Source organism: Mizuhopecten yessoensis, unplaced genomic scaffold, assembly GCF_002113885.1.
Source record: "Mizuhopecten yessoensis strain PY_sf001 unplaced genomic scaffold, ASM211388v2 scaffold2441, whole genome shotgun sequence".
Taxonomy (NCBI): domain Eukaryota; kingdom Metazoa; phylum Mollusca; class Bivalvia; order Pectinida; family Pectinidae; genus Mizuhopecten; species Mizuhopecten yessoensis.
The window spans coordinates 115,820-138,216 of record NW_018404548.1 but is presented as its reverse complement, the minus strand read 5'-3'; the positions used below and the strand labels follow the sequence as shown (position 1 = coordinate 138,216).

General features: G+C 38.6%; 1 protein-coding gene across 3 annotated transcripts in view; it reads left to right on the top strand.

Annotated features, from left to right (window-relative positions):
• Positions 1-22,397, top strand: part of LOC110445999 (cAMP-dependent protein kinase regulatory subunit) — a 156,976-nt gene that overhangs the window by 55,888 nt on the left and 78,691 nt on the right. The window contains exon 1 of one of the 3 annotated variants that reach the window (XM_021490926.1): positions 1,703-3,569. The exons of 1 other annotated variant lie outside the window; for it this stretch is intronic. In XM_021490926.1, coding sequence (XP_021346601.1) covers positions 3,015-3,569 — 555 coding nt within the window. In that variant the 5' untranslated portion in view covers positions 1,703-3,014. Of the gene's footprint in view, positions 1-1,702; positions 3,570-22,397 lie in introns of those variants that run through there. One more of the 3 variants, XM_021490927.1, reaches the window with a different exon arrangement.

The following is a 22,397-nucleotide window of genomic DNA, read 5'->3' as shown; positions in this document are numbered from 1 at the left end:
AGACCAGCTACTTCCTACAGCCTGGGACAGGTCAGACCAGCTACTTCCTACAGCCTGGGACAGGTCAAACCACCTCAAGTAGCTAGTTTTGGGTCTAAATCTATTAACAATATTGACCTTATGATGCAAAGAATAATTAATATTGATACGTTTTTAGCTCGCCTAAGGCCTGAGGTTAAATTTTTTGGGCAAGTTTTTAGGTCACCTGAGCTTTAGCTCAAGTGACCTATTGCTATCCGTTTTCGTCCGTCGTCGTCCGTCGTCCGTCGTCCGTTAACATTTTACATTTCAAACTTAAAGTCAAGTTCTGCTGGGCCGATTGAACTGAAAGTTGGTAGGAATGATCGCCTCATGGTCCTGACAAAGTGTTGTTATTTTTCGGGTCAATCAGAAATACAATTTGGCTGCCATGGCCGCTATTTTGCTACTAAGTTCTAATAGGCCGATCTCACTTAAAATTGGTCTAGGAATGATCAGCTCATGGTCCTGACAAAGTTAAGTTAACATTATACTATTTTTTACTCAAATTGGTACATATTTCAACAACAAAAATAAATACTGTAGACTCAGGTGACCGTTAAGGCCCATGGGCCTCTTGTTTTGTGAAGTGTTGCTTCACCACCATTAATAGTCAGTTGTCTATTATAAGGTTGAAGTATTAATATGGAGTGTTAGCAATGTTCTGCACCATATTTTCATATTCAGGTGCCAAAAACACCTTTATTGGACTTGGTTTAAATTTTTGTGCAAGTTTGCATGTGCAGTGTCAGATCGCTCACCACCATCAATAGGCTGTTGACTATTTCATGTTGTCTGCTCAACTATTCTTTCTAAATGTACTCCATTTTAAGGTACAGCAAAACCTTGTTATATTGCCACCATTTGTTTCAAAGAAATATTGGCATTATAAAGGGGTTTTGGCAATAAATTGAGGCAGACGTATAAAGAACGAGGATATCCAGTTTTGGTGTTTTTTAATATCATTTAGACTTTAAAATTGGTCAACATTGGTGATTTAATTCCTGTCTAGCAAGTAAAGATAACATATTGATATGGAAACTCTACATGGTTCTCCATAGCCTTTAACTTTGACATATTATATACAATGTAGCTGCATTTTTGCAGGTAATGGCATGAAGAAATGTTGTAGATGTGGTTTCATTTTAATGATATATCAGACTCCTTGTGCTACATGTGTAGACTGCAGGACTTGTTGTTTATGTTTAAGTCTTTCATGTGTACACCAAGAGAGTAGTGTGCATGTGCTTCCATTGAGAATCAGTGACAGCTTTACCAATGGTGCTAAAGGGAATCAAACTCCCCCTCAAGTGAAGTTACAAGGCGACTGTGTTTTCGTGTATACAATTAAAACCCAACATACCTGTATGTTTTACATAAAACTTGTATAGACCATACAAACTTGTTTGACAATATGCATTCAGTGATGAAATCGACATTTACCAAGAAGTGCCCCAGGGTTACACTTTTGTATATTTTTGATATCTAAGTTACACCTTAGAGGTTCATTGATCACTATATGTGAGTTTTGTGTGTTAGCTGGCTGTGGTGTCCCTAGAGGAGCTTTGTATATATATATATATATATATATATAGCTGACCACTCTGTAATGAGACATGTATCCCAGCTGGCTGATGTCAGGCCAGCCTTCCATTAAACAGCCATGCCCAGTCATTGTCACACACAACTTGAGGCTATGGTTTCATAGCACATAGACCTATGTAAATAACAGTGGCATTGTGCTGGACATATGGGTGAAGGTACATCGTCTGATCATCTTGCCACCAATTCATTTCTCCCATCACACTTAGGCAAGCTACCTTATTGTTGTGTGAATAGCTAATGACAGTCTAGCTACAGCCATAAAATACAGAGACCATCTTGTCAACCTTACAGGGAGGAAGTACATGTAAACAGAAGCTATAAGGGGAGCTGGATGTGGTATCAGGCTCCTCAGCAGACAAACCTTTGATTTATGATTACCCAGTAGGATGTGACATCCATGTACAAGGACAAAGTCAGGGAAATTAAATCAGCAAATCTTGTCAGCATAGCTCAGCAAAGCATGCAAGCGTGTATACACATATATTCATGCTGTGTGGTTTTAACACAGTTAGTTTCCATGACTGTACAGTAAGTCAGGGATTATTGTAATTACCAGGTAGTGTCAGTGTTGACAGCTATGGACATATCATTGCTGGTACTTTCACAGCTGTTCCTGTAATAATTCATATTTCATGTCTATCACCTGTGAACTCCATACCTTTCTGGATTTATAGATGCTGTATGGCAGATGAATGAGAATATAGACGGACTGTAAACTGTATCCATTTACAGATATTTACATTTCCTTGGAAATTCTAGAGTGATAGATTTTATATAGATTCAACATTAAGTGAAGCGACCATATTAATGGAAAGTTGTGATCAGTCAGAAAGCTTCATCTGATGTAATAACATTACGGCATACCAACGACAAGCATCCTGGTGACCTGCAGGTGTCCTTCTGGTGTGTAATGGACATCAAAAATATTGATAAAAGAAGGAGTTGTTTGATTTGACGACTGAACCGTTGCGGTTGGTGTAAGAACAGCTCCCATCGCATGCATATGTGGAATGAGTATTGACTGGAGGGATCAGTGACTAGAACAGCATTAAGCTGCAGTAACAGGCAACTCAGCAAGCAAGGTCTAAGCACATGTTGCTTTAATGTGTCAATTAGGCGGAGCATTTGAGGCTATCACTTTGTGAGGATTAATGAGGGATTTATTGCAGTAGGATCACTATAGGACCTGTATCGTGTTGTGGTGTACACATGACAGTTATATATACATTCTTCAGTTATAGGTCTTGGATTGTAAATGTCACTATCAGCTAAATATCCAGCTGAGAATGCTTAGATGGGTCACAGATATTGATATTGTGTGAAATTCATTGTACTGCGGATATATATTTTAAAAAATATTTTTTAACAATTTCTATTAGTTAGATTTTACAATGGGTAATAAATTGCGAAAGTTTAGTTTGGTTGGTGGGGAAAAGGACAATGAGCTTCAAGAGCAGACAGGGAAATACTGTGCAGTGCAGCAGGAAGGAGAGACTGTCCAGCCTCCTGTACAGTCAAGTACACCAGGTGTGCAGGCTAAACAGTTAAATGACCAAACAAAAAGTAACAATGCTGCTCTGGAAGCAGCAACTAAACAGGCTGAAACAAAGCCAGAAAATATAACAGAGGAGGTAGATAAGGAGGGTGGTGATGCCGGCTCCAGATCCTTAGAAACTTCTCCCCAACAAGGGCAGCAACCTGCAGAGAAAGCAATAAGTAAAGCTGAAGATGGGGAGGTAACAGGGATAGCTTTGGAGGAGAATCAAAAGGAGGATGGAACTGGAATATCTGTCACTAATGAGATAGAAAAAGTGGAAGTGACTGGAAATGTTTTGCAAGGTTCAGAAAAGAGAGAAGAAGTTGGAATGTCAGTAGGAAATTATCCTAACACATCAGTAGAAAATGACCAAAATGCTCAAAGTGGAGGTACAGAAGATGTTAATCAGGTATGTATTGAAGTCAGTCAGGATTGAAAAGTCACATAGAAATCTTAGTGAGTGTGCCTTTCAACTACTTTATTATCATTACAATTTTTTCCTGTCAAAATTAGCATGACCTCATGCTCTTCTTTGATTTCTAGTAATTACTTGTTGAAATCATTGGTATTTTTCTTGAGGCAGACTCCTACAGGTATTTCGACTAGTGATAAAATCCTTGTGTATGTGGTGTGCAAATCAGATAGCAACAGGTGATGAATTATCACAATAGATTTGTTAAGTCCCTGAAGACATGTTCTTATTGGAAAGTTTACTCAAACTTATCTGAAGGTAAATCTGTGTAAAACAACTATGTGTGCTGGAAGCCCGAAGACAAGATTGTGACAGGACTGGTCAGAGGGTGTCACTAAACAGTGTGTGTCACCTGTGACAGGGCCGGTCAGGGACAGTCAAGGTCACCAACTAGTGTGTGTCACCTGTGACAGGGCCAGTCAGGGAAGTAAAGGTCACCAACTAGTGTGTGTCACCTGTAATAGTACCAGTCAGGGACAGTAAATGTCACCAACTAGTGTGTGTCACCTGTGACAGTACAAGTCAGGGACAGTAAAGGTCACCAACTAGTGGGTGTCACCTGTGACAGTACCAGTCAGGGACAGAAAAGGTCACCAACTAGTGTGTGTCAACTGTAAAAGTACCAGTGAGGGACAGTAAAGGTCACCAACTAGTGTGTGTCACCTGTGACAGTACCAGGCAGGGACAGTTAAGGTCACCAACTAGTGTGTGTCACCTGTGACAGTACCAGTCAGGGACAGTAAAGTTCACCAACTAGTGTGTGTCACCTGTGACAGTACCTGTCAGGGACAGTAAAGGTCACCAACTAGTGTGTGTCAACTGTAAAAGTACCAGTCAGGGACAGTATAGGTCACCAACTAGTGTGTGTCACCTGTGACAGTACTAGTCAGGGACAGTAAAGGTCGCCAACTAGTGTGTGTCCCCTGTGACAGGGCCAGTCAGGGAAGTAAAGGTCACCAACTAGTGTGTGTCACCTGTAATAGTACCAGTCAGGGACAGTAAATGTCACCAACTAGTGTGTGTCACCTGTAACAGTACCAGTCAGGGACAGTAAAGGTTACCAACTAGTGTGTGTCACCTGTGACAGTACCAGTCAGGGACAGTAAAGGTCACCAACTAGTGTGTGTCATCTTTAACAGGGCCAGTCAGGGACAATAAAGGTCACCAACTAGTGTGTGTCATCTTTAACAGGGCCAGTCTTGGAATGGTTAATGGTATATAAATGGTACCAAGACTACACAGTTGATATGTTTATGGTATCAAACTTGTTCATAATGGAAATTATTGAAGTATTGTCATACCTAAAAAATTGGTACAAGACTGCAAAGTTGATATGTTTATGGTTGTAGCCAAGCCATTAAAAGTGATTTTATAGGAAGATGTCAGAAAGGTTTGAAAATGTTAATGATGAAAAAACACTGTATGTGGACGACCTACAAAATCAAAAATGTAAATAGAACTCATAATAATAATAATTTGAGGTTCTTATATACCGCTTTATCACAACCTTGTCCGTAGGTCGTCTCGAAGCGGTTCACAAATTATTATCTGTGGTTATAGGGCGTTTGCAACTATCCAATATCTTTCTCAACTCCCTGGGGAGCATACAGCCGGAGCTGCCATTTTGGCGCTAACAGCTAGCATTCAACAGTTCTAGCGCTGCCCAACCACATACTCATTTACAGCTGAGTAGACTGGAACAAGTGGAGTAAAGTATCTTGCTCAAGGATACAACACAGTGCCGTGCCTCGAACCCGCAACGCTTCTGTCAAGAGCCCGGCGCCCTACCACTAGACTACCGTGCCTCCATGCCTCATCATTGTATGTCCACAAAACCAACATGGCAGATATTGTTGATCATTCTTTGTATGTTGTAGTGGATAACATTAAACACACGATAATAACAATATTAGATGACCTTCACAGCTGCAGTTATTTTGATTTTTTTTATCAAACAATTATTGTGGCCATTAGATAAAGATATAAAGCTTTGTTCCAAAGTTGCCAAGTGTTTCAACAGCAAGGAATTGCAATTACCAAATATCTATTACATTTATGCATGAACAAAATATTCATTGATAATTGAATTTGTATATGGAGCTGATGTAGTCACCAGAACAGATCCCTGGTGACTTTACAACGTCCCTATGGTTCTTATGGAAGCTGAACTCCAATATTTGTGTTTTTGATTAAGTACATAGATGAACAATTTTGGCAAGAAAATAAGATATACATGTTATAAAAAGTGAGTACTGTGATGGAGTCTGACTGAATCGATAGGAGATGGCTGGTAGTAGTTGTTACTGGAGGTTTGTACAGGGAATCTCTATGAAATGTCGGTAGTTTTGAGTGACAGGAGTGGCCATTTGAAGCCTTGTGCTGCCATTGTTTGATCAATACCTCCAGTATCCACAGGTACCTTTATACTGCTGCATTCCTCTGTTGCTGATCCTTACAATCACTGAGATGGTCTGCTCAACAATGAAATATGAAAAAAATATTTTTGCTCGTCACACTTCTGTCGCTTTAAATGAAAAACCAATTGGATCAGTGAATAACTCAGAAATGTGTTTTCAATGAACAGTAATGTGTGATTAGTTTATTACTAAATTGAATTTCACTAGGTGATATTTGAGGTAGCAGTATAACCTGATCTAATATCTCCTGTCACTACACTTGGAGAGTGAATGAGAGCTACTTACTGTGAATGTACTGTAAATGTTCTGAGTTCCCTGTTTCAATTTGACATTTGTGGTTTAGTATTTTTTAACAATTTGTGTGGAAGACAAGCATCTGTACACCTCCTGTCTTGAGAATACAATGTTCTTAAAAGTGCTATTGATTCTGCTTTCAGATTACTCATCCAGTATTATTGTTACCATAGCAACTTGTGTATCAGGCTATTTTCCAGTCAGATGAGTTATTTTCTTTTCACAAATTTGAGCGATATATCATATTTTCCCCTGAGATTTTTATGCATGAATCACTGAATGATGTAAATTATGCAACCACCACACTGGTATACAAAGGGTGTAATGGGAATCACTGAATGATGTAAATTATAAAACCACCACAGTGGTATACAAAGGGTGTAATGGGAATCACTGAATGTTGTAAATTATAAAACCACCACACTGGTATACAATGGGTGTAATGGGAATCACTGAATGATGTGAAATGTTCAACCACCACACTGGTATACAATGGCAATATAACTGCAATATATAATAAGGGATACTGAAGTGTTTCTCACCGTACATTATGATGTTAAGATGTTTTTTCACTGTGTATTTTTATGAAGATTTTTTGTCAATAAAAAGAAAACTATATAGAAACTTCCTTTTAGTCATTAAGAATGAATACTTGGCTGTACAAGTTATAGAAGGAATGGCTTTGTGGTAAGTATAATCAGAACCAAATGATGGACTGGTATTGGACATTTGAATAATTGATGGCAGTAGACATAACTTAACTTAGATGTAAATACAGACCTGTTGTGCATGAACCAGATCTGTGGCGTGTTGTACAGGTGTTGTATGTATGTGATATATATGTTTGCCGCCCCTGTCTAATAATACATACACACCCTGTAACTGTTTCACACAAGTCAAAAACAAAAAATGTCCAGTAATGCTGTCGCCATAAACAATCTAAATTTGCATTCGTGTCGCCTAGGGGTATTATATGGGGCATGTAGTGGGGATATTGTAGAAGTTGTATAATCTACAATAAAAATGTCTCTCTGTGTTAGATTCTTTTTCATGAAAACCCCCCAAATAATGTCTGATAATAACCTATGCATTTGATAACAATAATTTGGGTTATTTCTTCTGTTATTAATTTCCATGTTACTAATTTTGATATGAAACTTATGTTGAATGTATACACACTCCTGGCTGTGTTCAAATGAAAACAAGACAACAGAATAATGATTGAAACAAAAAGTATCTTTAGGGTCCAATTAAAACTTATTATTATTTGAATCCCAAAACATGTGGGTGATGGCTGTTTTCATTCCTAAGACAAGACTGTTGTAAGTCCTTTGTGATGACTGTTGTCAGTTCTTAGAGAAGACTGTCCTGAATGATGATTATTATGCTATCTCCAAAGCCACCACTGTCAGTCCTGGGTGATGACTGTTAGGTATCCGCTAGGCCTCCACTGTCAGTCCTGGGTAATGACTGTTAGGTATCCCCTAGGCATCCACTGTCAGTCCTTGGTAATGACTGTTATGGTATCCCGTAGGCCTCCACTGTCAGTCCTGAGTGATGACTGTTAGGTATCTGCTAGGCCTCCACTGTCAGTCCTGAGTGATGACTGTTAGATATTCCCTAGGCCTCCACTGTCAGTCCTGAGTGATGACTGTTAGGTATCCCCTAGGCCTCCACTGTCAGTCCTGGGTAATGACTGTTAGGTATCCCCTAGGCCTCCACTGTGAGTCCTGGGTGATGACTGTTATGGTATCCCCTAGGCCTCCACTGTCAGTCCTGGGTGATGAATGTTAGGTATCCCCTAGGCATCCACTGTCAGTCCTTGGTAATGACTGTTAGATATCCCCTAGGCCTCCACTGTCAGTCCTAGGAGTTGACTTTTAGGTATCCCCTAGGGTTCCACTGTCAGTCCTGGGTGATGACTGTTAGGTATCCCCTAGGCCTCCACTGTCAGTCCTAGGAGTTGACTTTTAGGTATCCCCTAGGCCTCCACTGTCAGTCCTGGGTGATGACTGTTAGATATTCCCTAGGCCTCCACTGTCAGTCCTAGGAGTTGACTGTTAGATATTCCCTAGGCCTCCATTGTCAGTCCTGGGTGATGACTGTTAGGTATCCCCTAGGCCTCCACTGTCAGTCCTGAGTGATTACTGTTAGGTATCCCCTAGGCCTCCACTGTCAGTCCTGGTTGATGACTGTTATATATTCCCTAGGCCTCCACTGTCAGTCCTGGGTAATGACTATTAGATATTCCCTAGGCATCCACTGTCAGACCTGGGTAATGACTGTTAGGTATCCCTTAGGCCTCCACTGTTTGTCCAGGGCATTGACTTTTGACTTGCTATTTAGGATTTTTTTCAACACAAAATAATAATGATTGTTATCAGAATACTATCCCATTCACATGTGCTTGTCACTTGGAAAATCCATATATAAAATCAAGGGAATTGGGAGACTCATTGCCAGACATATGCTTCTACTCTGAAGATTTGTAATAGGAAAAGGGGGGATTTGGTGGTACCACTGGTAAAGGATTGGGTGGTACCACTGGTAAAGGATAAAGGATTGGGTGGTACCACTGGTAAAGTATTGGGTGGTACCACTGGTAAAGGATTGGGTGGTACCACTGGTAAAGGATTGGGTGGTACCACTGGTAAAGGATTGGGTGGTACCACTGGTAAAGGACAGTAATCAGACTTTGCCAATATCCTGTTTCAGGGCCCAGATAACAAAGTCTGACTTGAGTTAGTGACATGCGAGATGTTTAAAGCTAATTAATCTGAGCTCAGTATTAAAGCAGTGAGCTGGGTATAATTATAAGGCTGGTTTTTGTCATGATCTAATTAATGAATACACCTGAATATCAATGAGATGGAAGATTGACATGTAAAGAAACTGGATTTGCAGGTACATGAATGGTATGTCACCTTTTTGTCACACAGGTGAAGTCAATACCAATCACATTTTTTGGCCAAGGATAGTTTTGATATTTAATTGGCATTGGTGGATTTACAGTGAACTGAGAATTTATTGCAAATATTTAAATGTGTCAGTGAGGTATCATTGTAGTGGTTTCCTATAAAAACCCCACCAACAACTATAAATCAAAGGAAGGATTTTAGGAAATCTTAATCTTATGTTAACTAAAGATCATAAGAAGTCTTAATCTTACGTAAACTGTAGATCATAGGAAGTCTTAGTCTTATGTAAACTGTAGATCATAGGAAGTCTTAATCTTAATGTAAACTGTAGTCCATAGTAAGTCTTAATCTGATGTAAACTGTAGATCATAGGAAGTCTTATTCTTATGTAAACTGTAGATCATATGAAGTTCTAGTCTTATGTAAACTGTAGATCATGGGAAGTCTTAGTCTTATATAAACTGTAGATCATAGGAAGTCTTAATCTTAATGTAAACTGTAGTCCATAGTAAGTCTTAATCTGATGTAAACTGTAGATCATAGGAAGTCTTATTCTTATGTAAACTGTAGATCATATGAAGTTCTAGTCTTATGTAAACTGTAGAGCATAGGAAGTCTTAATCTTATGTAAACTATAGATCTCAGGAAGTCTTAGTCTTATGTAAACTATAGATCTCAGGAAGTCTTAGTCTTATGTAAACTATAGATCCTAGGAAGTCTTAATCTGATGTAAACTATAGATCAAAGCTTTTGTTTACAGTTTGGCTTGCATATAAGTGCCATGACCTTGAAATAATTAATAATATAATACTGACCATTGTGAGTCATGTGCGAACTAAATGAGGATTCATTTTTTGCCTTTAAAAGATCTTCATTTTGCAAACGTAAGGAGTTCTACCAGTTACACATGTTAGGAGATCTACCTGTTACACATGTGAGGATATCTACCTGTTACACATGTGAGGAGATCTACCTGTTACACATGTGAGGCTATCTACCTGTTTTACATGTTGTTATACATGTTAGGAGATCTACCTGTTACACATGTGAGGAGATCTACCTGTTATACATGTTAGGAAATCTACCTGTTACACATGTGTAGAGATCTACCTATTATACATGTTAGGAGATCTACCTGGTACACATGTGAGGAGATCTACCTGTTACACATGTGAGGATATCTACCTGTTTTACATGTTGTTATACATGTTAGGAGATCTACCTGTTACACATGTCAGGATATCTACCTGTTTTACATGTTGTTATACATGTTAGGAGATCTACCTGTTACACATGTGAGGAGATCTACCTGTTACACATGTGAGGATATCTACCTGTTATACATGTTAGGATATCTACCTGTTACACATGTTAGGAAATCTACCTGTAACACATGTGAGGAGATCTACCTGTTACACATGTGTGGAGATCTACCTGTTACACATGTTAGGAGATCTACCTGTTATAACACATGTGTGGAGATCTACCTGTTACACATGTGTGGAGATCTACCTGTTACACATGTGAGAAGATCTACCTGTTACACATGTGATGAGATCTACCTGTTACACATGTGAGGAGATCTACCTGTTATACATATGAGGAGATCTATCTGTTATACATGTGAGGAGATCTACCTGTTATACATGTGAGGAGATCTACCTGTTATACATATGAGGAGATCTACCTGTTACACATGTGAGGAGATCTACCTGTTATAACACATGTGAGGAGATCAACCTGTTATACATATGAGGAGATCTACCTGTTATAACACATGTGAGGAGATCTACCTGTTATACATGTTAGGAGATCTACCTGTTATACATATGAGGAGATCTACCTGTTATAACACATGTGAGGAGATCTACCTGTTATAACACATGTGAGGAGATCTACCTGTTATACATGTGAGGAGATCTACCTGTTATACATATGAGGAGATCTACCTGTTATACATGTGAGGAGATCTACCTGTTACACATGTGACTACCTGTTACACATATGAGGAGATCTACCTGTTATACATGGAAGGAGATTGACCTGTTACACATATGAGGAGATCTACCTGTTATACATGTGAGGAGATCTACCTGTTACACATGTGAGGAGATCTACCTGTTACACACGTGAGGAGATTTTGTTTTCACTTTGAAGTCTATTAATGTGTGTCTCTAATGTTATGAGATTATTAGGAATTTAGATAGATAATATAAGTTAAACCATTACATGGTATAAAACTTGTTGAAATTTCTTTAGTTTCATGTTGACCAGACAGATTACAATGTTAAGCTTATCACAACAGGGCATTATCTTGTCTGTCTGTTTGGATATGTATTTATGGTTCCTGTTTGTACTGGTTAAAGCACTCTGTACTTTGATAGCAGATTTGTGGTACTTTTTTGGCATGAATGGCCAATGTCTTCATTGGAGAATATTTAGCAGTGTTTTGGTGAATACCTTCCATTATATATACAGATCAAGGGCTAACACACAAGGCATGACACAACACTGACTCAAACATGGCAGGCAGAGGTTAGGGGGATCCGACACTTCTCCAATGTTTATTGTCAATACTTCTCAATACTATAGTTTTTACATCAATCACTTTAAGTCAGCAAGATATTTGTGTATTAACTTGATTGTGTGGACAGAAGCGGTGGAGGATCTGCCTTTGGTAAGAACAAAATGGTAAACAAACTCATAACTTTTAACTTTCTTGAAATTATTATTTACTTTGTTGAACATTTGTGTGGACGCTAGGGAAGATCTACTAAACTATAAGTCCTAATAATTACCTTAAATTTAGGAGAAATTACTTACATTTGGTGTGTGTGTTGGAAGGGATGGACAGATAGAGAGGGGGGCGGTCAGCTGAAACTTAATGCAGTTTTAAATGTTTGTCTGTGTATGACTTGATATGATTTTGAACATTTGATTCTTTAAGTTTTCAATATTGTTATTGAGTGTATAAATACTGTACATCAGCATTTAGCTGGAATGTACCTAAACAATGGTCAGTCGTTTGTCCCAAAACATAGGTTATGTGCAAGGTCGGTCATTAGTCCTGTGGGTACAAATGTTGGATTTCAAAACAGGAGTGAAATTTTTCGAATGTCTAATTTTAAGTCGTCCTTTTTGTCTTAAAATGAGGCTGTGATGAGTTAATATAAGTAAACTTAGTTTTAAGATGACGGTAGAACATGGTTATGTTTCTCCTTGAATGACATAAGAAGACTTAACCTGTGTACATGTACCACATTTAATAAATTGCTGAGCAATTTTATTAATTATCTTCAATACCTGTTGTTTTATGGCTTTCTGATATTTCTTTTTGTCCAGACCTTATCTCCTACAATGTTTTATGTAGGGGAAGCCAAATTCTATGGACTACTAGAATCTTCCTCCATATTTTGGGGTAAAACAAAAAATCTCCCATCCAAGGGGTAAGACGATTTAATTTCTAACCCAAGGCTTTGCCAAGGGCCAGACATCTAAAGAACCTTACATCAAGGGTTGAGATTTTCTGTCTTACACCTAAAGAGGGGAATGATTATTTTTGCCCACCTCAAATACAAGTGGAAATGTCAAGAAATGCAAATGTTGATTTCATAATTACCAGCAAATAGGAGTCTTCCAAGATTGGCTGTTGTTGATGTGACATCATGAAGTTGTTGTGATAGGGGAGTCCCCCCTGTCTTTACCCTAGGGTGAGATGCAAATATCCCTCCCTAACCGGAGGTTGGGATTGATTATTCTGTTATTTAAAACTGATCATTTACATGTATGGAGATTATGTTTAAAATTTAAAGTTGAAATTATGTTAATCGAACATTTGTACCTGATGGATTTACATTGCATTTGATCAGTAAAGGTTTACAACACATCTTGTAACATGACAAAAAAATGGAACTTCATGTTTTCCTTCAGGTACAAAAACTGTGTATGGACTTGTTAATTGCCTGTCATTTGTCTTAAAATTGTGTATAGAGAGCTGATGCTTTGAAGCTGAGAGCTACCTTCCTGTGCTGTTGTCAAGATATAATGAAGTGTGAAGGAAATGGCCATTTGTCAATGATGGCTATCAATGTGTCAAATGGTCGACAAGTTGGTCCAGGAATACGGCTCCAGAACTCTTATTTTTCCTCCATTAAGTCACTGGGGATTGATTTTAGAGGCAAGCAAACTGTTAGCAGTAATGTTTGTCTAACGAGATAGTTGTGTTTTTTTCTCTCATTACTGCGCAGACCTGCGTCATACATGTCATAGGTAGTTAAATTTCTTATCCAAATCTTCACTTTTGTCATTAAACCATGCAATTATATTAAAAATGACGTGTTACACTGTCTCCATTGACAAATACATACATGTACAGGTAGATAATTTGCTGCTTCAAGACTGAAGTAAAATGTTTACAACCACCGAGTGCTTTGACAAGAAAACCTGAAGTTTGAATTTCAACTGGTTACGTTTGTTATTGTTATTTATCAAGAAGTGCTGACAGATCTTTCTCAAATTTCAAATGTAGTTTCATCTTGGTCTCTTTACCTTAAAAAGTTGTGCACATTTCATTTTGAGACTGATCAGAAAAAGATGACCACAAGGCAGTCATCTTTGATTGTTACAAATTTGCCCTTGTCTATTGATACAAGTCATAACCTATATCTTGATATGTATAGAAGTTGTTAGCTGTACCAGGGCTATGATACTTCTATGCATAGATACAGGATCAGTCCTATAGTGTCCAATGATTGACCTGGTCCTTGATGTGTACAGTCAATATACACCTAAACAAACATTTTCTTAGTGTATATACATTATAGCTATTTCAATGAACTACATAAGTAAGTAAAACAATTTTTCTTAAATGCAAGATTTATAACAGCCTCTTACAATTGGCTTATGCAGGTGCAAAATTGTTTCTAATTGTTCTAGCACTTTCTTCTCAGGACACAATCGCTGGTAATATTTCTGAAAAGTTTATATTTTTTGTTCTGGAAAATCAACAATAATGTTTTTCATCAGGTTTCCCTCCAGTGAAATCCATAAATCAGCTGAAAGCCCATCAGCAATTTTCGTATGTTATTTGTAATTTTAGACAACAACACATAGCATTTGTATAACTTTGGTGTTAGGTGTGCTTAGTGCTGTTTGAGCTCCTGTCCCTAATTGAGGTGGTGATAGTTTTTCCTATTTGGCAACCATAGAGTGTTATACTGTCACCTCTGCATTAAATACCTTTGTGTCACAAATAGTTTGGATACATTTCAATAAAGGGTTCTATGCCAAAAATAAGGGGTTAAAACTGTTGCAATGCTGGACCTGGCTGCATGGCTGTGTGGTATCACACCTGGAAGCAGGAACTACTCTACATCATTTTCCTGTCATTTCTAGTTAGATAACAGGACAAAAACGTCAGTAGCACAAAAGTAATATGATTTAGCATTGGCTGAGGTCTGGACACTGATGATAACAAAAGGCATGCCAATGGTCAATGTTTATGATATATAAACTATATGTGGTACTGGTATCTTCTGGACACCATGTGTCAGGGTTGTGTGTAGCCAGTGTATAGCTCTGCCTGCAGGTTTTAGTTGTCACAGCTAATATTGGGAATAGCTTGGTATGATATTGACATAATTGATTTCTAATCTCAATATTCTTACGAGGTGTTATCCCTGTGAATGACGAATGACCTTAGGGAAGAGGTAAGTGCTTGACCAGTGCTGTCCTGTGTAGCGTTACAGACCTTACAATAGGATCATCTTCTTAGGTCTGCTGCCATGGTTTGGTCTTAACTGTCTATGTAAAACAGATTATACCATCGTAATGATCAATAAATGAAACTATTTTGAAGATCAGCTTTTCTGTTTTGGAATCTTCACTGTCAAATGTAACAGTGTCGGTTGAGGAGGATAATGGTTGAAATTCTCACCAATCAATCTTTGTAAACTGTTTCACCTGCTATAGATAAAAACAAAGCGTCTCGCTCCACTGAGCGACTGGCATATAACAACACAACGCAAGTATTTATTTTGCCGCTAGCTCGCCGAAAGGACGTAGAAATCTGTGCCTCGGAAGAAGTCGATATCCTAGATTTGAAGGCGTCAAGCTCACTAGAAATAAGCATGTCCAAATGCGACAGGACTTGGTTCTGCGAACTAACCACAGCCTCCTTCACTTCAATAGAAATGGAGTCCTGAATACCAGAGCCTAAATGTTCTCCTTCCATATCTTGAAAATCGCCCGTAGGTAAAAACCAGTTTGGAATGAACCGTCCATCCCGAGTAGGCGACTAGAAATGACCACGCTGACAACCTCTACCACCCATGTATCTGAGTACACGTGACAGCCTCTACCACCAATGTATCTGAGTACACGTGACAGCCTCTACCACTCATGTATCTGAGTACACGTGACAGCCTCTACCACCCATGTATCTGAGTACACGTGACAACCTCTACCACCCCTCTATCTGAGTACACGTGACAGCCTTCTGCTGCTCGTGCCGCATGAGACAAATTATTCCCGCTTCTACTGGGAACAGCGGTAATAATTGATTACGATAGACTTTGTTTCTAGTCCTGGTACATGTACAGTTAAAGAAACTTTGGTACCACGGTAGATAGCCATTGTCTCTAGTTCTGATAGTACTTGTTCTTTATACCTAACAAAGCAGACATAAAAAGGTATGCTTCACCTGCCTGACTTCGTTGGTTTTCTCCTGGTACTCTTTTCTCTTATATTAAAGACCAAGGGTTACAGGTTCTTATATATGAATAAAAAAAACCCACCATAAAGTAAGCATTGTTCTAGACCTGTTGTTCTTACACCATGATATGTTCAAAAGTTACTATTGTTTCTGTATTTGGTAGTTGGTATACAGTAATAGAAACCGAATGCAAGGTATCTGTTGTTTCCACATCTGATAATGTAACTGTTGTTTGTAGTCAAGGTATCTATTGTTTCTACACCTGATAACGTAACTTATGTTTATAGTCAAGGTATCTGTTTCTACACCTGATAATGTAACTGTTGTTTGTAGTCAAGGTATCTGTTGTTTCCACATCTGATAACGTAACTTATGTTTATAGTCAAGGTATCTGTTGTTTCTACACCTGATAATGTAACTGTTGTTTGTAGTCAAGGTATTTGTTGTTTCCACACCTGATAATGTAACTTATATTTGTAGTCAAGGTATCTGTTGTGTCCACACCTGATAATGTAACTGTTGTTTGTAGTCAAGATATCAGTTGTGTCTACACCTGATCATGTAATTGTTTTTTCTAGGCTTTGTATCAGTTCCTATACAGTATAAAAGACAAAACAAAAAATAGCCATAGATTCCAGAGCTATTATTGAAACCAGGTGATATTAATTTCTAGGTTACCTGACCATAGGTCATGGTAACCTATTGTGATAGCCTTTTGTCCATCATCGTGCATCATGCGTCGTGCGTTAACTTTTCCTTGTGAACACGATAACTTGAGTAAATGTTAACCGAGTTTGAGGAAACTTTGTATGCAGCCATATATCAATAAGATCCCGGACTCTAAACAGGAATTATTCAACAGTAACTTAAAGAGTTATTGCCCTTTGTAATAATATTATTATTGGACCTTGTGAACATGATAACTTAAGTAATTATCAACCAAGTTTGATGAAACGTTGTATGCGGCCTTATATCAATAAGATCTCGGATGAGTTGGAAAATGGGAATTATTTGACAGTAACTGACAGAGTTATTGCCCTTTGTAATAATATGATTATCGGACCTTGTAAACACGATAACTTGAATAAATGTTGACGGAGTTCAATGAAACTTTGTCCGGTAATTACTTGACAGTCACCTGCAGAGTTATTGCACTTTGTCAATATATTATTATTTGTCCCTGTGATGTTGATTGACATTACACAAGAATAGATGTAAATTCATGTGGTACACCTTTTTTTCCATTCATGAGGCATTTTTGCTACTAACAAGGTGCTATTAAAATTTTGTGCCTTATTTAATAAATCTTTGATTTACGCTTTTACTTGTTAGCTCACCTGGCACGAAGTGCCAAGTGAGCTTATGCCGTGGCGCGGCGTCCGTCGTCCGTCCGTCCGTCCGTCCGTCCTTGTCCGTCAACTTTTCCTTTAAACAACTTCTTCTGAAGAACGGACAGGCCTAGAGTCATGATATTTGGCTGAANGCATTTTTGCTACTAACAAGGTGCTATTAAAATTTTGTGCCTTATTTAATAAATCATTGATTTACGCTTTTACTTGTTTCTTTTAACCAAGAACAGAAGACATACAGTTACCAAGTTTGTTCAAAACAGACCCGTTGGGTCAAAATTGGAGTCACACCCATTTATTTCAGTTATTGTGTTCACAGGGTCCAACAATAATAGAATTACCAAGGGGAATAACTATGTAAGTTATGGTCAAATTGGTCCGGTATTCAAACTCATCCAAGATCTCATTGATACAAAGCTGCATACAAAGTTTCATCAAAATCGGTTCATATTTACTTAAGTTATTGTGTTCACAAGGAAAAATTAATGGACGATGCAGCAAGGTCACTCCAACAGAGGAAAAGTATGAATTGGCCCCTGGATGACCGTCCTAATTTGAATCAGATGTCAGGTGACCGTTAAGGCCCATAGGCCTCTTGTTGATATTATATTTGTTGTGCATGTTAATAAGGATCCCTAATTGAAATGTCCTCACATTCTTCAGTTGATATCGCTCTGCTGCTCTAGATAAGACTCCTTCATTGACCATTACTCTTTACAAATAAGAGGTGAGCTTTGTCCAAATGGATTACTCCGGAGACCTACGACAGTCGGAGCTTTGGACCCTTTGATGTTTTAATTGACGTAGGAGGTTATTTCCAATATAATAGCAATAATGTTAGTGAAGATATACTGTCAGCGTCTGATCATCCTACGCTGCTGCCAGAGATGTCTGCTGTTCTCACACTGACCCTGTGGCACATACCCTCTACATAACTGTGTCAGCTTAACATGTCTTATCTAGGTACTCTGTGGCACAGACCCTGTACATAACTGTGTCAGCTTAACATATCTATCTAGGTACTCTGTTGCACAGAACCTCTACATAACTGTGTCAGCTTAACATGTATATCTAGGTACCCTGTTGCACAGAACCTCTACATAACTGTGTCAGCTTAACATGTCTATCTAGGTACCCTGTTGCACAGAACCTCTACATAATTGTGTCAGCTTAACATGCCTATCTAGGTACCCTGTGGCGCAGACCCTGTACATAACAGTGTCAGCTTAACATGTCTATCTAGGTACCCTGTGGCACAGACCCTTTACATAACTGTGTCAGCTTAACACGTCGATCTAGGTACCCTGTGGCACAGAACCTCTGCATAACTGTGTCAGCTTAAAATGTCTATATAGGTACCCTGTGGCACAGAACCTCTGCATAACTGTGTCAGCTTAAAATGTCTATATAGGTCCCCTGTGGCACAGAACCTCTACATAACTGTGTAAGCTTAACATGTCTATCTAGGTAGCCTGTGGCACAGACCCTATACATAACTGTCAACTAATATGTCTATCTAGGTACCCTGTGGTGCAGACCCTGTACATAACTGTGTCAGCTTAACACGTCGATCTAGGTACCCTCTGGCACAGAACCTCTGCATAACTGTGTCAGCTTAACATGTCTATCTAGGTACCCAGTGGCACAGACCCTGTACATAACTGTCAGCTTAACACGTCTATCTAGGTACCCTGTGGCACAGACCCTGTCCATAACTGTGTCAGCTTAACATGTGTATATAGGTACCCTGTGGCACAGACCCTGTCCATAACTGTGTCAGCTTAACATGCCTATCTAGGTACCCTGTGGCACAGACCCTGTCCATAACTGTGTCAGCTTAACATGTGTATATAGGTACCCTGTGGCACAGAACCTCTGCATAACTGTGTCAGCTTAACATGCCTATCTAGGTACCCTGTGGCACAGACCCTTTAAATAACTGAGTCAGCATAACATGTCTATCTAGGTACCCTGTTGCACAGACTCTCTACATAACTGTGTCAGATTAACACGTCTATCTAGGTACCCTGTGGCGCAGACCCTGTACATAACTGTCAGCTTAACACGTCTATCTAGGTACCCTGTGGCACAGACCCTGTCCATAACTGTGTCAGCTTAACATGTCTATATAGGTACCCTGTGGCACAGAACCTCTACATAACTGTGTAAGCTTAACATGTCTATCTAGGTAGCCTGTGGCGCAGACCCTGTACATAACTATCAGCTTATCATGTCTATCTAGGTACCCTGTGGTGCAGACCCTGTACATAACTGTCAGCTTAACATGTCTATCTAGGTACCCTGTGGCACAGACCCTGTACATAACTGTCAGCTTAACATGTCTATCTAGGTACCCTGTGGCACAGACCCTGTACATTACTATGTCAGCTTAACATGTCTATCTAGGTACCCTGTGGCACAGACCCTATACATAACTGTCAGCTTAACATGTCTATCTAGGTACCCTGTGGCGCAGACCCTGTACATTACTATGTCGGCTTCATACCTTGGTAGCAAACAGAATAGGTATATTTCTAAATGTAATTTACATCGGTGTAATTATTGACATGTTTTTGGCAAATATTGAAATATCAGAGAAATAAAGGCAAATTTTCCCAGGTGTAGCTCAAGCTGTCTATGCTGGTGTGCTAAGTTTCTGTGTCTATCACAATGATAATGTATTCACACCTACTAGCATGTAGTCATGTTGACAGATATTGACTCAATAGAATAAAATATTATATTTAAGGGCCAATCTGAGGCTCAGCATGAAAACAGCCATATTATAATTTTTTGTATCGTAAACATTATCATCAGACCTGGGCTGAATCAATATGTTATATAATTTGCTTAATCTATTTGAGTGATATTTTAAGGAAGGTAAATTCTGACACATCACCTGATGAAATCAAGGAATTCAGATGTGATTTGCATGTCAATCACTGTTAAAACACACAGATAGTCAGATACAGACAGCATATAAGTATGTTTAGGTAATGGGTTATTTTATGCATCCATCTGCACATATTTAACGGTACAATACACAAAAATTCACCATAATAGTTTAGGCACGCCTGACATAATTAATTCTATATACTGTCAGCAATACTGACTGAATATGAGGACAGTTATAAGTCTGTAACAGTTGTGTCCCTTACACTCAAGCTCTGTATATAAAATTGTTAACAAAGTCATCTGCAGTACACTTACTAAAGTAACTTGTGGGAATAAAGTTTGGGATCCTGGAAGAGGTGTTTGTGAAACTCGATTTTTATTTGTGGAAATGTACTGATTGAAAATGATTGCAGATTTGTTGTTTATCATTCATAAGGCCTACAGTTGGTGTATCCATACTATAAGGCCTACATTTAGTGTATCATCTTTTTTCACACTTGTCTGATGGAGAAGTGGTTTTGTAAACTTCACTGGCCCGACAGAGAAATCCACTTGTCAGGATGAGTAGAGGAGTGTTTTTCCCTGTCCCAATCAAAGTATCTGTAATAAGATTAACAATAGGCCTATAAACATCCACCAGTGTGTAAGGTCCAACTACCAAGTTGTTTACCTTCTACATAACAGGAAAAAATTGATCTTGTTGTTTGCTCATTTTTGCCTTAAAAAAGTTGGTTGTATCATTGTTTGAGTGTGAACTGTTGTCCGCACCCACAACCTGGATTTATAGATGTCATGTACATTAGTGTGTGTCACATGTACTAGAGATAGGTTAGATTGTGGGAGAGTCAGCAGCTGGCCCCTGTGTTACACTAATGACCCAGGGGCTATATGGACAGGTATCCTTCTTACCACGGCAACCTGCTCCTCATAGCCCCAGACAGGTGTAGTGCTATGACGCAGGTTGGTGATCATTGCTAATAATATTGCGCTGTTGAAGTTGTTCAAAGTGGGAACTTTGGGTAGATCCATTGCAGATTTTGAGTTACCAGTTCATTTTTGGACAAAAGGACCCTTGATGTTGTTTGTATTTTATCATATTTGATGTGATTGGCAGTTTTCCAGTAAAGGTACAGTGTAATTTATGACTCGCAGTTACAAGATTGGTTATCTAGGTAACAGTAAGTCAGTGATGGAACCATTAACAGATAAATGTATCTTCTTGTACTAAATGTAAAATATTCTTTTTCTGTGAATATTGTAATTTAAAAATAGAATACCAAATCAGAAACCTGCATCTGTTAAAGCCTTATTAGACTAAGTTTTCCCTGTATCATTCTTCAACAAGCACACATTTACAGATTATCACTAAGAGACTATTTCACCTCAACTGATTGCAATAGTTGATCTAGTGCAGCAATCAGTTTTACTTATGATCTGGACATTCTGGATGTTAAACATTTCAGTGTAAAACATGGTTGGAATTTTCCTACCTTCACAATAGTTTAATCAGTATCAATGTGGCATTTCTACACTTTGGGTACTTTATCAGTGTGTTACCACAAGGGTGGCAATATATTTTATAATGGTGTTTCATTAGTGTGTAAAAACAGACTTGATTAAGTCCAGTTTTTCAACTCAAAATATTCTCTATATGATCACATCATATATAGCTAGCTGTGGTTAGATGTGGAATAGACCTGAGTTGTTTGTACATTATAGCTATGGTTAGATATGTAACAGACCTGAGTTGTCTGTACCTTATAGCTGTGGTTAGATATGTAACAGACCTGAGTTGTTTGTACCTTATAGCTATGGTTAGATATGTAATAGACCTGAGTTGTTTGTACCTTATAGCTGTGGTTAGATATGTAATAGATCTGAGTTGTCTGTTCCTTATAGCTGTGGTTAGATATGTAACAGACCTTAGTTGTCTGTACCTTATAGCTATGGTTAGATATGTAACAGACCTGAGTTGTCTGTTCCTTATAGGTGTGGTTAGATGTGTAACAGACCTGAGTTGTCTGGACTTTATAGCTGTGGGTAGATATGTAATAGACCTGCGTTGTCTGTACCTTATAGCTTTGGTTAGATATGTAACAGACCTTAGTTGTCTGTACCTTATGGCTGTGGTTATATATGTAACAGACCTGAGTTGTCTGGACTTTATAGCTGTGGGTAGA